The 17,767-nt window shown below is 46.0% G+C and overlaps 1 protein-coding gene across 1 annotated transcript in view; it reads left to right on the forward strand.

The window, feature by feature from the left end:
* vps52 (VPS52 subunit of GARP complex) overlaps positions 1 to 17,767 on the forward strand; it is a 96,746-nt gene that overhangs the window by 52,961 nt on the left and 26,018 nt on the right. The window contains exons 17-18 of the mRNA XM_072459616.1: positions 6,901 to 6,966; positions 7,378 to 7,489. Of these exons, the coding sequence (XP_072315717.1) occupies positions 6,901 to 6,966; positions 7,378 to 7,489 (178 nt within the window). The remainder of the gene's footprint in view (positions 1 to 6,900; positions 6,967 to 7,377; positions 7,490 to 17,767) is intronic.

The raw sequence follows: 17,767 nt of genomic DNA on the forward strand, positions 1-17,767 counted from the left end.
TGATTCCATAACAAAGGAGCTTGGTAGCTAAACGCTCTACCTCCTACTGTGTTTTAAGAGACTCTTGGGACCCCCAGAAGGCCAGCATTTTGAGAGTGAAGAGCTCTGTTTGGATGATATGGCACTATGACATCTTTGAGGTAGATTTTTCTGATTTAATCTGTATAACGTCACTTCTGGGTGAGTGTATTTTGTTTTGAAAGTTGTTTGTTTGCTACCTTTTATTGTTATACACAAATTATACACATTTAGCTACCTATACACCAGTGAAAGTCTGATTACTCCATAAACACCCCGAAGCCTTATACAGCTCACTTTTGTTCAGTATTTCGTGGATTAAACCCTCTATCCTCAGTCTGAGCTAGCCTAGCGGCTAGCTTCATGGCTGAATCTTCCTCCGCTTTTACCTGCACAAGTAGTTATATGTCGAGTTAAAACCCTGGATCTTTCTCTGACGACAGGTGCGTGAAGTGCAGTGTAGTGGTAGCTTTGGAGGCCAGGGTTACGGAGTTAGAAGCGCAGATGTGCTGTTTAGAGGAGCTAAAGTCCAGCTATAGCCAGGTTGTAGCATCAGGTTTACTGGGTTGCATAAAAGATCACATTATTAGCATTAGCAGTACTAGCGAGGCTGAAACTAGACCCCCAGTGCCTCCCGTGCGGCTGGAACTAGACCAGGAACAAAATGGGGACTAATTTGTGACAGTTTGTAGGAAACGATGCATTAAACGGCCTGTAGTGCACTGTGAGCATCCCGTCAACAATAGGTTTGCTCCCGTCAGCGATCACACGCCCGCTGAATGGACTCGTAACACTCTGGTAATTGGAAGTTCTATGGTTGGAGACGTGAAGCTACCAGATGCTGCTAGCGTTAGGTGTTACCCAGGGGCAAGAATTGGTGATATCGAAGGAAACCTTAGGCTTTTAAAGCAGAGTAGACAAAGGTGCCGCCGAATTGTGATTTACGCAGGCGGTAACATCGATGCCGTCAAAACAATGTAGTCTTGGTTGACAACTCGAGTGCATTTTGGGAAAAGCCCAGGCTCATACGCAGGGATGAAATCCATCCGACTTCGCAGGGTACATCCCTATTAGTTCGGAATTTGACCGATGAGCCCCGGGCGCAGAGCCGCAGTGTAAGACGCTCCTTAATGAAAGTAGCTCTCACAAATGATACAAAGAAACAAATAAGCATGTAAAATGTTGACTCCTAAACATTCTGTCAATTTCCTCCAAACTGCTTTTAGTTTATGAATTAATTAATGATTATAACATAGATCTTCTAACTCTAACTGAAACTTGGCTTCAAGATGATTATGTCAGACTAAATGAGTCCACCCATGTTAACTTTTCAGACCACCAGGAGCACAGGCCGAGGTGGCCATGATCTCACTCTCAAGCCTACTTACAAGTCCTAAAACTAACTGCATTTTGCTCATTTGAATGCCTCATGCTATCAATCACGTGTCCAAATTGGAGAAACCAAAAAGTTTTTGTTCAGTTATCTACAGACCTCCTGGTCCCTATTCAGTTTTCTGACTTTATATCAAACTTAGTGTTAGAAAAGAGTTAGAAAATTAGAAGGATCATTTCGCTCCCACACATCCCTAAAACCATGGAAACGCTACTGTAAGGCCCAAACCAGATACTATTCAGATTTAATAGAAGTCAACAAAAGTAACACTAGATTTATTTTCAGCACTGAAGCCAGGCTAACACATTTTCACAGCGCAGTAGAGCCCTCACTCCCAGCTATTCTCAGCTCTGATGATTTCCTTCTATTTTTTAACAATAAAATAAAAACAATCAGAGATGAATTAGATTAATTTACTCCCACTATTAGGCGAGAGTTTTTAAATTTCTTGTTTCACGGATTTTCCTTGGCATTTTTAAAAGGGGGGGACGGAATGAAAAAATATCTTCCCATTATCAAATCACATTTTTACCATCCAAAAGTCGGAGTTGAATTTAAAATTAATTTTTATTCTAAATAATTTTCTTGGATTCTTAGAATATAGGCCCTACAACCACCTCTCTACATTATCTACATAATTATAGTTATCAATGCAAGACATTGAAAATAACTCGTCTTATACTGCGGTGTACAAAAATACGCTCAATGTCATAAATTAACTGTTTAATGGAAGGTGGAACTCACAGTAATCAGACAGAAAGTAGTCCCAGACTGACAGCTTCTCAAAAAATGAATCATCCCGTGACCAAACAAGGCGGTTTGATATACTTTATTGAGTCTTGACAGGAACACAAAGTGTGCAAGGAATGAAAATGTCTTATTGAGCTAGCTTAAAGGCGCAATGGACGATTTTTCGGCGATTTGTGAATGCAGGTGGAAGTGCACATGCGCACTCCCCCGTGCGGAATGATACAACACACGCGTGCGTTTGTTTATTATTGCGACGGATCGCATCGCATCTCTCGTCTCCTGTAGATTTCCGTCTTCTTCTGAGTCAGCTCGAACAGTCTTCCTCCGTCTTCATTTTGTCCCGTACACTGAGGGAACTATATTATGATAGAGATCAATGCGCTTAGACACGCGGAATCGTGGGACGAGCTGCACACGGCTGCAGGTGAGCGGTAGGTGCGTTTTATGATCGATACCTGGCAGTCCACGCCACGAGGAAATAAGACTCAGATTTGGGCCAAAAAAATCGTCCATTCAACCTTTAATGCTTAAAGATGCTAGTGCAGAATACATTTTTATTTTTATTGAGGTTTTGGCCAAAAAAACTGCGGAAAATCTGCAAAAACAGGAAAAATAAATAAATATTTTTTTATAATCTCCGTTTTTGACGTCGGCGGGCTCACAAAACAACATATTAAAAAACTCGCCTTAGCCCTGAACAAGCCCAAGCTGTAAAACTAGTGTCCCAAATAAATCCATCAGTAACTTTAGAAAGGTTCACTGCTGTTGATCAAGCAGAGATAACTTCAGCCATTATGTCCTCTAAAACCTCAACTTGTGTCCTAGACCCGATTCAGCAGAGCCAGACTCCTCAAAGACATTATCCTCCTAATTATAGACTATTCTTAATATGATAAATACTTAATTAGAAAGTGGTTATGTTCCATAGTCCTTCAAACATGCAGTCATTAAACCACTTTTGAATAAGCCTAACCTAGATTCTGACCTATTGGTAAACTACAGACCTATTTCAAATCTTCCCTTTGTCTCTAAAATTCTTTATAGTTTTGTCGCCACCTACTGGACAATAGCTTATTTGAAGTTTTCCAGTCAGGGTTCAGAGCCCACAACAGCACTGAAACTGCACTAGTTTAAGTCACAAATGATTTGTTATTAGCTGCTGATGATGGACTGGTCTCAGTCCTGGTTCTGTTGGACCTCAGCGCAGCGTTTGACACCATTGACCACAACATTCTACTGCAGAGGTTAGATTGTGATGTAGGTGTCAGAGGGACAGCCCTCAGCTGCTTTACATCCTACCTACAGTGGGTACAAAATCATTGTAGCCATTTACATTTATTTCTCATTAATATACACTCAGCACCCCATCTGGACAGAAAAAAACAAAAGTAGAATTTTTTGCAAATTTATTTAAAGAAAAACATACATCACATGGTCATAAGTATTCAGACCCTTTCCTCAGTATTGAGTTGAAGCACCCTTTTTACCTAGTACAGTCATGAGTCTTCTTGTGAATGATGCAACAAGTTTTTCACACCTTGATTTGGGGATCCTCTGCTATTCTTCCTTGCAGATCCTCCAGTTCCATCAGGTTGGATCATGAACGTTGGACAGCCATTTTCAGGTCTCTCCAGAGATGCTCAGTTGGGTTTAGGTCAGGGCTCTGGCTGGGCCAGTCAAGAATGGTCAGAGTTTTTCCGAAGCCATTCCTTTATTATTTTAGTTGTGTGCTTAGGGTCATTGTCTTGTTGGAAGGTGAATCTTCGGCCCAGTCTGAGGTCCTGAGCACTCTGGAAGAGGTTTTCTTCCAGGATCTTTGTACTTGGCCGCATTAATCTTTCCTTCAATTGCAACCAGTCAGGGACAGGACTGTCCCTGCAGCTGAAAAAAAATGTTATGTTAAAAAAGTATGTGTGGTTTTCGCCACACATACTGCTTTAAATTAACACCAAAAAGTTCAATGCTGGTCTCATAGCTCTAAAGAAGAGCAGTCTTGATGCTGAGTAATTACCGGCCCATCTCTAATCTGCCATTTTGGGGCAAAGTCCTTGAAAAGGTTGTTTACAACAGCTCACAGATTTCCTCTTAATAAACAACTCATTTGAGGTTTTTCAGTCAGGTTTTAGACCTCATCACAGCACTGAGACTGCTGTTCAAGGTGACAAATGACCTCCGCCTGAACACTGACACGGGCAAAGCCGCGGTCTTAATTCTGTTTGATCTGAGTGCTGTTTTTGACACTGTCAATCACAGAGTTTAGGCTCTTACAGAGACTAGAGGACTGGGTGGGCATCACTGGCACTGCCCTAAATTGCAGGGCTCAGATTAAGGATTTTCACTTGTATAGCGGTGCTGCTAAACAATCCGTAATTTTTTTCAAATTTGTTTTAGCAATTTGATGATTGCATAGCAAAACATGAAAGTGACTAACAATCAATATTTTCCATTGATATAACGCAATTATTTATTTAAAATGTATTTGTAAACATTCTATTTAAAAAAACTCTTAACAAATTAACTTTTAAACTTAACTTTTTTTTTGAATAAAGTTGCAAATAAAATTGTTGAACAAATTAATCAACACAAAGTCAGATGGCCTTATTTACAACTTTCTACTTTCTACTGCATCTCTGGAGCTCAGCCACAGTGATCTTTGGGTTCTTCTTGACTTCTCTCACCAAGGCTCTTCTCCCATGATTGCTCAGTTATGCTGGACAACCAGGTCTAGGAAGAGTTCTGGTCGTCGCAAACTTCTTCCATTTAAGGATTATGGAGGCCACTGTGCTCTTAGGAACCTTGAGTGCTGCAGAAATCCTTCTGTAATCTTGGCTAGATCTGTGCCTTGCCACAATCCTGTCTGAGCTCCTTAGGCAGTTTCTTGTGCAGTTCCTTGGAGCTCATGATTCTCATTTGCTCTGACATTAACTGTGAGCTGTAGCTCTTATATAAACAGGTGTGTGCCTTTCCTAATCAAGTCCAATCACTTTAAACACCACTGGACTCCAATGAAGGAGTAGAACCATCTCAAGGAGGATCAGTTGAAATGGAGCATGTGAGTTAAATATTAGTGTCACAGCAAAGGCTCTAAATACTTGTGACCATGTCATATTTCAGTTTTTCTTTTTTGATACTGCAAAAATATTTGATATTCACTATCATCAATACAAGATCTGTGTGAGGAATAATGACACACTGAAGATCTGTGTGAGGAATAATTACACACTGAAGATCTGTGAGGAACAATGACGCACTGAAGATATGAGGAACAATGACGCACTGAAGATATGAGGAACAATGACGCACTGAAGATCTGTGAGGAACAATGACGCACTGAAGATCTGTGAGGAACAATGAGGCACTGAAGATCTGTGAGGAACAATGACGCACTGAAGATCTGTGAGGAACAATGACGCACTGAAGATCTGTGAGGAACAATGACGCACTGAAGATCTGTGAGGAACAATGAGGCACTGAAGATCTGTGAGGAACAATGACGCACTGAAGATATGTGAGGAACAATGACGCACTGAAGATCTGTGAGGAACAATGACGCACTGAAGATCTGTGAGGAACAATGAGGCACTGAAGATCTGTGAGGAACAATGACGCACTGAAGATATGTGAGGAGCAATGAGGCACTGAAGATCTGTGAGGAACAATGACGCACTGAAGATCTGTGAGGAACAATGACGCACTGAAGATCTGTGAGGAACAATGAGGCACTGAAGATCTGTGAGGAACAATGACGCACTGAAGATATGTGAGGAACAATGACGCACTGAAGATCTGTGAGGAACAATGACGCACTGAAGATCTGTGAGGAACAATGAGGCACTGAAGATCTGTGAGGAACAATGACGCACTGAAGATCTGTGAGGAACAATGACGCACTGAAGATATGTGAGGAACAATGAGGCACTGAAGATCTGTGAGGAACAATGACGCACTGAAGATCTGTGAGGAACAATGACGCACTGAAGATCTGTGAGGAACAATGACGCACTGAAGATCTGTGAGGAACAATGACGCACTGAAGATCTGTGAGGAATAATGACACAAAACACAAATGTTCAATAAATGTCAACATAAAGCTTTTATCACCGTGGGAAGAGTAACCAACACCAACACTCAAGAGTACTGTTACTGAGGGATTACACTGACTTAGTACTGTTACTTCAATAATAGTATTAGTCAACTAACAGTAAAAGTATAGTATCGAGTAACTTTTTCAAGAAACTTCTTGGAGACATTTTCTAAGTAAATGTAATTGAGTAGATGTAACTGAGTACTACACCTCAAAACACAACCTGTGCATCATACTGTTACTATTCTGCTACTGCTATCACTGCTACTACTGCTACTACTGCTACTATATTACTGCTACTACTCCTAGTACTACTACTACTCCTAGTACTACTACTATCACTACAGCTATTACTTCTACCAATACCACGGCTCTACTACTACTATTATTACTACTAATTCTACTACTAATATAATTGTTACTGCTGCTGCTGCTACTTCAATTACTACTACTACTACTACTTCCTCCTTCCTCTTCTTCTTCCTCCTCTTCCTCCTCTTCTACTTCCTCCTCTTCCTCCTCCACCACCACTACCACCTACTTCTACTTCTACTACTTCTAGTACTTCTACTTCTTCTACTTCTTCTTCTACTTCTTCCTCTTCCTCCTCCTCTTCTTCCTACTACATTCAAGCTGTTGTTTTGCATTCTTCCAGGAGAGGGCAGCAGATGACAGCAAAGAAGTGGAGGGCTTTCAGCAGCTGCTTTTGGCCAGAACACAGGTGAGCGCTGAGGCATGATGGACAGTGTTTCGGCTGTGGGTTGGTTTGTAACATTTCATAAATAAAGGCTGTATTTAAAGTGGAACTTGTTGTGCTCAATTACTTTTGTTCGTTTTTTTAATCCTGTAAAAAATTAAGAATTCTTTAAAATACTGATTTTTCCTTACTTTCCTTTTATTTTGAGTGCTTTGTTCATGTTGTGTTGTCTCGCATTCAAGATGTCTGTTTCCTGGTTTTGAACTGGACGTCAATGGACCATTATAACGTCCATTTAGATGACTATTGTGTTTTGCACTTAATATAAAATCCTGATGTAGCATCACTGACTCTAAATATCAGAAGCTTGCTCCTTCCTGGTTCTTCCCTTATGGCTCATATTTTACATGTTCTTTTTGTTTTGTTGTTTTGCAGGAGTTCATAGAGGAAATACTGTCCGCTCCGTTCGGGGGAATGATTTCGTTTGTGAAAGAGGCTGAAGGGCTGATGGAGAAAGGACAGCTGGACAAACTCAAGAACGATGAGGGTTAGACTCAAAAGTGTTGTGAAGAAGTTGACTTTACTGCACTACAAGACACTCATATTACAGATTGTGCTAAACATTCGCAGTGCTGCCAGTAAAGTCGTTTACAGAAAAGCTAAAAGTTATTATTAAGTTATTAAATACATAATCAATGACGAAAGTAATTGACAGCAAATTACCAACGGAATATTATATGAGACACAACATAATTCTTTTATATAAACACAGAAATTGATAGCTTATAGATATATTTTGCAGTCAGTATGACTATTTTTGCAAAAGCAAGCATTACTACATTTGGTGAATTCTAATGAGCTACCCATACCCAAAAGGCTAAGTTCAGAAACCATAATAATGCTTCTATCATGTCTACATGCTAAAAATGTGTATTTTGGTCACTTTTGGTGTCGGCCATTTTGAAAATCCCAGATGGCTGACATACTTGGGACCTTGATTTATTTGCCAGTAGACTCACAATACCCCAAAACCTATGTTTAGACACCAAAATCATGTTCCTATGTGTCCTACAAGGGAAATAACTATGTATGGTTAACTTGCTGGCGGCCATTTTTGAAAATCCTTTTTCCAGGCCGTAATGGGTCGGATCCAGAGTGCTTCCACAGCAAATATATACCTTAGGGGTGTTATGCTCCTGTCCTGAAAGTCCAGTAGACGTGCTGCGTCACATGATATCACTGAAATATAAGCAAAACAAAGAACATGACCAGTGAGCAAGTGCACCAGAAAATATTACTAGAAATCATAAAAAGTCCCATTTAGTCCAAAGTCTTTCAAATTGGTCCATTTTTAAATTGAGTCAGAAAGTCATTTTTTCCATTTGTCTGACGTCTGTTACACTCCAGTCCAGTCCTTGATCGTGACACTTACACCGATTTCAACAAGTTATACCTCTTTACGATAGCTTTCACCTTCTTAGGGGGCTATTGCTTTTGACATTACATACCGGAATATTTTTCAGTATTTGCAAAAGTAAATTGCTAATGCTAACGCTAATTCTAAGCATTAGCATTAGCGTCTCTATAGGGAGGAGGGGGTGCTGCCGGATCACCAAGGCTCTCTCCCTTTTTCCCTGCTCAGGTCTGCGTTCAGCACGATCTTGCAATTTGTCAGGACAAACAATTATTTGAGTCGCAACTGTGAATTACTGAGCGTCATTGGTATGCCGCAAAACGCAGCAGAAAACATGGATGAGCGGGAAGGCTGAATATTTTTCAACAACTATTGAACATTTTTAACAACACATGTAGTACTCTGACACACATGCAGTACTTTCACACAAATGCAGTACCTTTTCCACACATTTTGCACATTACACTTCTTTACACAACTAAACTACTTGTTGTTGGTGGTGTTTTATGGCGGTTGGCGTCTGAGTGTTGCATTACCGCCAGACTTTATTGTTGTTGTTGTTGTTTTATGGCGGTTGGCATCCGAGTGTTGCATTACCACCAGACTTTATTCCTTAGACTGTTGTTGCTGTTGTTATTGTTTTATGGCAGTCGACAGCCGAGTGTCGCATTACCGCCAGACTTTATTCCCCGGACTTTGTCGTAGTCCTAAAAGTTGTTCTTCCAGTGCTTTGACCTCCAGTGCTTTGACAAAGCCCAAGAGGTCATGAGATGCCTTTGTCATTGTATCCTATAGAAGTTCTTCCTCCCCTCAGACTTTGTCGTAGTCCTTAAAAAATCTTATTCCATCGCTTTGGAAGTACAAAGCTCATGAGGTCATGGGACGTCTTTGTTGTTTTACAAAGCCCATGAGGTCATGGGACGTCTTTGTCGTTTTATCCTTTAGAAGTCCTTCTTCCATCACTTTGACGTTTCTAGGCCCATGAAGTCAAAGCGCGTTAGAACATCCTCTTGCTCCTCATCCTCGGCTCAGTCTCCAACACCCCCCACCTCTATAAACGTTTACCCAGCCCTTTCCTCCCACGCGTTCCTGCCCATAGACCCGCAAGGACCCACACTACCCTGTATGTGATAGAGATGCCGTCCAGTAACACAGTGGCTCCAAAATTCCTGCCAAAGGCCGACCACATGACTCTTGATAACGGGCTTGATTTCAGATTTGCTTAACTCAACCGCCACATCAATTGATGGCCGCCTAAGGGAACGTTTAGCCAGTGTATCAGCCATTTCGTTACCATCCACCCCCACATGCGCAGGGACCCAAATGAAGGAAACCCTTACATCCTTCCTGGACAGGGAGAGCATCAGACAGAAGATGCCATTCAACACATCCTGTCTGCAATCCGATTTCCCAGATTTAATGCTTTGCAATGCAGAAAGGCTGTCAGAGGCCACCACAATGCCGCAACACTGCAAAGCAGATTCCACCCATTCCAATGCCAACCGTATCGCTATGAGTTCCGACGTGAAAACAGAAAGGCGATCTGTCAACCTCTTCTTGACCGCCAGCCCCAGGTCAGGCACAAAATAAGCGGCGCCAGTACGCCCACTCTCAGGATCCCTAGACCCGTCGGTATAAATAAACACATCACCTGAGTGCTTATCGATGAGCGCTTGAACGGCAAACTGCGGTGCCCTCCCAGCGACTCCTAAGCTTGCCATGCAAGCTAACATCAACAGGAGCCGGGACAAACTTCCACGGAGCCATAGCAGACAAAGCCACCGACGGGCTCACACGCAGATCACCAACCCCCGCAAGCCGCGCCTTCGCATTCCCTACCTGGCTAAAAACCATACCGCCAGCCTCATTCTGCCCCCCATCAACCCTGAGAAAGTCCCTCACCGGGTGAGAGCTCGTATGACCTTGCACATTCACCCAGTAAGCCAACAGAAGTTCTAGCCTCCGGAGCCGTAACGGCAATTCCCCCAACTCAACCTGCAGCGCCGAGACAGGGGTGGTCCTAAAAGCCCTACAGCAGATGCGCAAGGCCTGGGCTTGCTCCACATCAAGCTTCTTTAAGTTAGTCTCAGCCGCAGACATGTAGGCTATACAGCCATAATCAATAGCTGCCCTCATGACTGCCCGATAAATACCCAGGAGCGACCTTCTGCTGGCCCCCCAGTCCTGGCCGGATAGACAACGAAACAAGTTATTCACCCTTTTGCATTTACCACTGACCTCATCAATGTGCTGACGCCAACTAAGCCTCTCGTCAAAGGTGACCCCCAAGAACCTCACCTCCCTGACCTGTTCGAGCACCTGCCCATGCAGTCGAAGGGAGACGTCCCTATGCCCATTGAAGAAACAGATCACTTGAGACTTCCGTACGGACAGTTTAAACCCCCACTTCAGGGCCCACTGCTCCACCTGCTGTATTGCCCTTTGCAGTTTCGCCTCGTAAAACCGGAGATTCCTCCCTCTCACCCATAGAGCGCCATCATCAGCATAAAGGCTCCTCCCAACAGACCCATCCACGTCGTCAAAGATGTCCTTAATCATAACATTGAACAAGATAGGGCTACACACACTCCCCTGCGGGATCACATTCTCTACCTCATAGACCCCAGAGTAAGCAGCGCCCACTCTGGTTTGGATACGCCGGCCAGACAGAAAGCTCCGGACCCAGTTAAACAGTTTACCCTTCACACCACACTTCCGCAGCTTAATGAGGAGCCCATCCTTCCAAACCATATCGTACGCCTTCTCCACATCAAAGAGCACCGCAATAACCTTTTCTTTCTGAGCCCTGGCCAGCTGGATATCAGATTCCAAACACAACACGGAATCCATGGTGTTCCTGCCCCTACGGAAACCACTCTGGTGCGCGGGAAGCAAACCCTGACTCTCCAAGAAGTAATCCAACCGCTCGGTAACCATGCGCTCCATCGTTTTCCCGAGCTGCGACGTCAAGGCAATCGGCCTATAACTTGAAGGGTCAGACGCTGGCCTACTCGGCTTCAGAACCGGCACCACCGTAGACTGTTTCCACGCAGATGGAACACAACCTGAATCCCAAACACGGTTGAAAAGACCCAGGACTAGCCCAAGCGTGTCATCAGTCAAATGAGAGAGCATGTCATAGCACACCTCAATTTTACCCGGGGCTGTCTGTTTCGCCTTAGAAAGTGCTCTCCTTAGCTCAAACAAACTAAACGGAAGGTCAAGGTCATCTTGAGTCGAAGGCTGGTGCCCAATCAGCTCAGAATTCTGGGCCAAAGTACTCTCCCTGTAGTGCCTTTCCGCAGGTTGAGAGATTGTCAGAGCTGTGCACCGACACAAAGGTGCTGGCCAACAGTTCAGCTTTGTCAACGTCGCTGACTGCTTCAACACCATTCTGTATTAGGACCGGGGTCCCGTGACGGCGCTCAACCCCATGCATCCGCTTAATCATCCCCCAAACATCCCCGAGACGCGTTTCTCTCCCAATTTTGGAACAATACCGCCTCCAACAGGCACTCTTGGCCGTTCTTACAGTTTTTCGCACAACAGCGCGGGCCCTCTTGTAGTCAATGAGGGCACCCTCAGTGTGGGTAACCCTTAGCCGGCGAAACGCCGCATTTCTCACCCTAACAGCATAACCACTATGTCCACTACCACCACTCTTAGGAATCGTGCTGACTGCGTGATGAGCGAGACAATTGCACTATTGAGATCATCCACCTGAGTCAATCCTCCTTCCTACAGAACCCTAGAACCATCATCAGCTTTCCTCAGGAAAGCCCCCCAGTTCGCCCTTGCCAACTGCCACCTCTGGATCCTCGTCCCCCTGACCACACAGCTCCCAAAGCCAATCTCGGTGCGGACTAGATAGTGATCGCTACCAAAAGAAAGATTACCAAGAACCTCCCAACTACAAACACCAGCTAACTCCTTGGACACAAGCGTAAGATCTATTGCACTTTCCGTACCGGTCCCCATATCATAGCGGGTCCCACTCCCATCATTCAGACAAACCAAATCCCTTTGATTGATAAAACCCTCTACCACCTGCCCATACCTATCGGTACCACTACCGCCCCACAAAGCGCTATGCGCATTAAAATCCCCACACCACACGGCCTTTCCCCGAACATCCTTACCGATACTATGTAAGGACTCTAACGTTAACTCACCACACGGATTATAAAGGTTAACCACAGTAACAGCTTCACCACCCAGCCAGACCCTCACCGCCAGAGCCTCCGGCGCTTTACTCACACTGACAACAACGCAATTTAGGTCATCTCGGACAAACACAGCCACACCTCCGCCTCTACCCTGCTCCCTATCATTCCTAACACACACATACCCTTGTATCCCAAAACCCCACCTAGGTTGTAACCAAGTCTCCTGCACGCACATAACGTGAGGCTTGTTCAACAAGGTAGAGACAAAATGCTTAAATTCCTGGCTATTAGCACGAAGACTGCGCGCATTCCATTGCAAGACAACCACCGCCATTATGAGCCCCCGGAACCTGACGGCGCATCGGGAGCCCCCCCACTCCCACTGCCAGAATGGGGCAGGGTGCCTTCCCGCAGCGCATCCTCTATCTCCGTCCACTCGGGACCCCCAGCTCCAAAGTACTTCCCTGCAGCCTTAGCGATGATCCTAGTCTTTTCGGATCTCTTCTTGGTTTGACCAGTACAGTTAATCACTTCCACCATAAAGAGGAAGAAATCTTTCCTCTTCACAACCAGTACATCCTCCGCACCCACAGGGCCTCTGCCCGTGGAAGCCACACTCACAGGGATCCCAGTGGGGACCTCCCCCTGGCCGCGGGCAACGCTGCCCCCTCCCCTGTCGCCTAGGTCACCAGCAGCACTGGCAGCCCGCACTGCATCCACCTTCACCTGACTACCAGACACCTTCTTGACCGCATCCGCGTAGGATATGCCTTGAGAGGCTCTAACTTTTTGCACCTCAGCAGCCCTCTTGCTGAACACGCATCCCCCGTAGGCAGAGCTATGCTCTCCCCCACAGTTACAGCACTTGAGTTTTGCTCCTTCGTCACACTTCCCATACTCGTGGTCTCCTGCACATTTACCACACCTCTGCTTCCCTCTACAGACCACTGCAATATGCCCAAAGCGCTGGCACTTGAAGCAACGCAGGGGCGGCGGAACATATGGGCGTACGCCATAGCGCATGTACCCAACGCACACCACACGAGGCAGGATCTCACCTTCAAATCTAATCATTATCGACAGGCTGTCACACCTTACCCCATCCCGGGTCACCTTCAACCGCCTAGCATCCACCACCTTAGCTCCAGTCAAATTCTCCTTTATGTTATCCACAGATGTCGTCGTAGGGACGCCTACGATAACTCCCCTAACCGTGCCTCTTACAGCATCAGACACAAGAATGTCCTTCCCCCCCAGACACTTAGCTTCAATCGCCTTCCTTTGCTGAGCCACGTCCTTGCACACGACCAGCAGCGAGCCATCCCTAAGGACACTTGCATGCTTGACCACTCCCACAGCTACAGTCAGGCTCCTTGTCAACGCCATCGGATCCCACCCCTTAAAGGACGCATTATCCTGCGCGAGCTTTATGAACACCTTACACTCTGAACTCACATCCCCGATATCTGCAACCCCCCCGCCCTGCTCCTCACTGAGAGAGCCCTCCATAGACGAGCAAGAAGACGCCCTACGCTGCACAGGATCAGTGGCTCCAGGGGAGTCCTCCCCGCTGTTCATATCGTCACCGACCAGGTCACGCCTCCTCTTCCTCTTCCCCGTCATACGGACCGAGGCGTTCCTCTATGTTGCCGTAATATCCAAACAACGCTCAATAATCCACCGTCAGCGTGTTGTTTGACGTTCGGTGCTTCCACCGTACAGCTTTATTCTTTAGGCTTCATTCTGTAGGCCTTGATATTTCCACTGATGTCGTTGCTTGGTAGCCGTGCATCTACGAGACTGGGCGAGGACAGGAGACCACCCCCACCCCCATCTCGTCACTCTGATCACTCTGACTCCCCAAAAGCAGACCCCCATGACTCCGACTCCCACTTAGCGCCTTTAGCCTGTTTTCTATATCTGCCCAATCAAGCTCTTTTGTTCCAAGGAATCTCCCTGCAGCTTTAGCAATGATCCTGATTCTGTCAGTTCTGCTTTGTTGTTGTTGTTTTATGGCGGTTGGCATCCATGCTTTGTTGTTGTTGTTTTATGGCGGTTGGCATCCGAGTGTTGCATTACCGCCAGACTTTATTCCTTAGACTGTTGTTGCTGTTGTTATTGTTTTATGGCAGTCGACAGCCGAGTGTCGCATTACCGCCAGACTTTATTCCCCAGACTTTGTCGTAGTCCTAAAAGTTCCTCTTCCAGTGCTTTGACTTCCAGTGCTTTGACAAAGCCCAAGAGGTCATGAGATGCTGTTGTTGTTGTTGTTGTTTTATGGCGGTTGGCATCCAATTGTTGCATTACCGCCAGACTTTATTCCTCAGACTTTTCGTAGTCCTCAGACTGTCGTAGTCCGTAAAAGTACTCCTTCCATTGCTTTGGTGTTACAAAGCCCATGAGGTCATGATATGTCTTTGTGACTAGAATAGTTGTTGTTGTTTCAGAGACCAACCGCGTTATCAAGAGTCATGTGGTCGGCCTTTGGCAGGAATTTTGGAGCCACTGTGTTACTGGACGGCATCTCTATCACATACAGGGTAGTGTGGGTCCTTGCGGGTCTATGGGCAGGAACGCGTGGGAGGAAAGGGCCTTCGCCCGCATGAGGATTGGCCATACTGGACTCAATTGGTCACTGAGTAGGATAGGCAAACATCCGACCGGTCTGTGTGGTCACTGTCGGGTGCCAGAGACTGTCGAGCATGTGCTGATTTGCTGTGAGGCTTATGATAGGGAAAGGGCCGGGTTGGCCTTGTGGTTTCGGAATAATGGGAGGGAGTTCAATCTGCGGAACGTTCTGGCGATCCAGTCACAGGGTTTGTGTCAGGCTGTGGTTGCTTACTTATGTAGCACAGGGCTGGGTAAACGTTTATAGAGGTGGGGGGTGTTGGAGACTGAGCCGAGGATGAGGAGCAAGAGGATGTTCTAACGCGCTTGGACTTCGTGGGCCTAGAAACGCCAAAGTGATGGAAGAAGGACTTCTAACCGAACGTCAAAGAGGGCGAGGAAGGTGAAGAAGAGTCTCCCTGGAATAAAGCCGGTTGGTCTCTGACACAACAACTATTCTAGTCACAAAAACACATCATGACCTCATGGGCTTTGTACGCCAAAGCAATGGGAGGAGTACTTTTACGGACTACGACAGAGTCTGAGGACTACGAAACGTCTGAGGATTAAAGTCTGGCGGTAATGCAACACTCAGATGCCAACCGCCATAAAACAACAACAACAACAACAACAACCGGCTTTATTCCAGGGAGACTCTTCTTCATCTTCCTCTCCTTCTTTGACGTTCGGTGCTTCCACCGTACAGCTTTATTCTTTAGGCTTCATTCTATAGGCTTTAATATTTCCACTGATGGCGCTGCTTGGTAGCCGTGCGTCTACGAGACTGGACGAGGACAGGAGACCACCCCCACCCCCATCTCGTCACTCTGATCACCCTGACTCCCCAAAAGCAGACCCCCATCACTCCGACTCCCATTTAGCGCCTTTAGCCTGTTTTCTATATCTGCCCAATCAAGCTCCTTTGTTCCAAGGAATCTCCCTGCAGCTTTAGCAATGATCCTGATCCTTTCAGTTCTGCTTTGAGTCTGAGCAGCACAGTTTACAACATCCACCATAAAGAGTACAAAATCCTCTCTATCCACAACCAGGGTATTCTCATTAATTCTGGAACCTGCACACTTGGGACCTCCACTCTTGAAACCTTCACACTTCTTGGGAGCCACGCTGGCCTTTCTCATTTCGCCCTGGCTGGGAGCAGCGCTGGCTCCTCTCTCTGTATTTACTCTAAACTCGTTACTTGAAACTTTCTTGACTGCATCTGCATAGGATATACCTTGAGAGACGTTTGTCAGAGACCAACCGGCTTTATTCCAGGGAGACTCTTCTTCATCTTCCTCTCCCTCTTTGACGTTCGGTGCTTTGGAAGTACAAAGCCCATGAGGTCATGGGACGTCTTTGTTGTTTTACAAAGCCCATGAGGTCACGGGACGTCTTTGTCGTTTTATCCTTTAGAAGTCCTTCTTCCATCACTTTGGCGTTTCTAGGCCCATGAAGTCAAAGCGCGTTAGAACATCCTCTTGCTCCTCATCCTCGGCTCAGTCTCCAACACCCCCCACCTCTATAAACGTTTACCCAGCCCTGTGCTACATAAGTAAGCAACCACAGCCTGACACAAACCCTGTGACTGGATCGCCAGAACGTTCCGCAGATTGAACTCCCGCCCATTATTCCGAAACCACAAGGCCAACCCGGCCCTTTCCCTATCATAAGCCTCACAGCAAATCAGCGACCCTTCAAGTTATAGGCCGATTGCCTTGACGTCGCAGCTCGGGAAAACGATGGAGCGCATGGTTACCGAGCGGTTGGATTACTTCTTGGAGAGTCAGGGTTTGCTTCCCGCGCACCAGAGTGGTTTCCGTAGGGGCAGGAACACCATGGATTCCGTGTTGTGTTTGGAATCTGATATCCAGCTGGCCAGGGCTCAGAAAGAAAAGGTTATTGCGGTGCTCTTTGATGTGGAGAAGGCGTACGATATGGTTTGGAAGGATGGGCTCCTCATTAAGCTGCGGAAGTGTGGTGTGAAGGGTAAACTGTTTAACTGGGTCCGGAGCTTTCTGTCTGGCCGGCGTATCCAAACCAGAGTGGGCGCTGCTTACTCTGGGGTCTATGGGGTGGAGAATGGGATCCCGCAGGGGAGTGTGTGTAGCCCTATCTTGTTCAATGTTATGATTAAGGACATCTTTGACGACGTGGATGGGTCTGTTGGGAGGAGCCTTTATGCTGACGATGGCGCTCTATGGGTGAGAGGGAGGAATCTCCGGTTTTACGAGGCGAAACTGCAAAGGGCAATACAGCAGGTGGAGCAGTGGACCCTGAAGTGGGGGTTTAAACTGTCCGTACGGAAGTCTCAAGTGATCTGTTTCTTCAATGGGCATAGGGACATCTCCCTTCGACTGCATGGGCAGGTGCTCGAACAGGTCAGGGAGGTGAGGTTCTTGGGGGTCACCTTTGACGAGAGGCTTAGTTGGCGTCGGCACATTGATGAGGTCAGTGGTAAATGCAAAAGGGTGAATAACTTGCTTCGTTGTCTATCCGGCCAGGACTGGGGGGCCAGCAGAAGGTCGCTCCTGGGTATTTATCGGGCCGTCATGAGGGCGGCTATTGATTATGGCTGTATAGCCTACATGTCTGCGGCTGAGACTAACTTAAAGAAGCTTTCGTGGAGCAAGCCCAGGCC

The sequence above is a fragment of the Eucyclogobius newberryi genome, unplaced genomic scaffold (assembly GCF_026437365.1).
Source record: "Eucyclogobius newberryi isolate DKJ021-1_F unplaced genomic scaffold, fEucNew1.0.hap1 SCAF_24, whole genome shotgun sequence".
Taxonomy (NCBI): domain Eukaryota; kingdom Metazoa; phylum Chordata; class Actinopteri; order Gobiiformes; family Gobiidae; genus Eucyclogobius; species Eucyclogobius newberryi.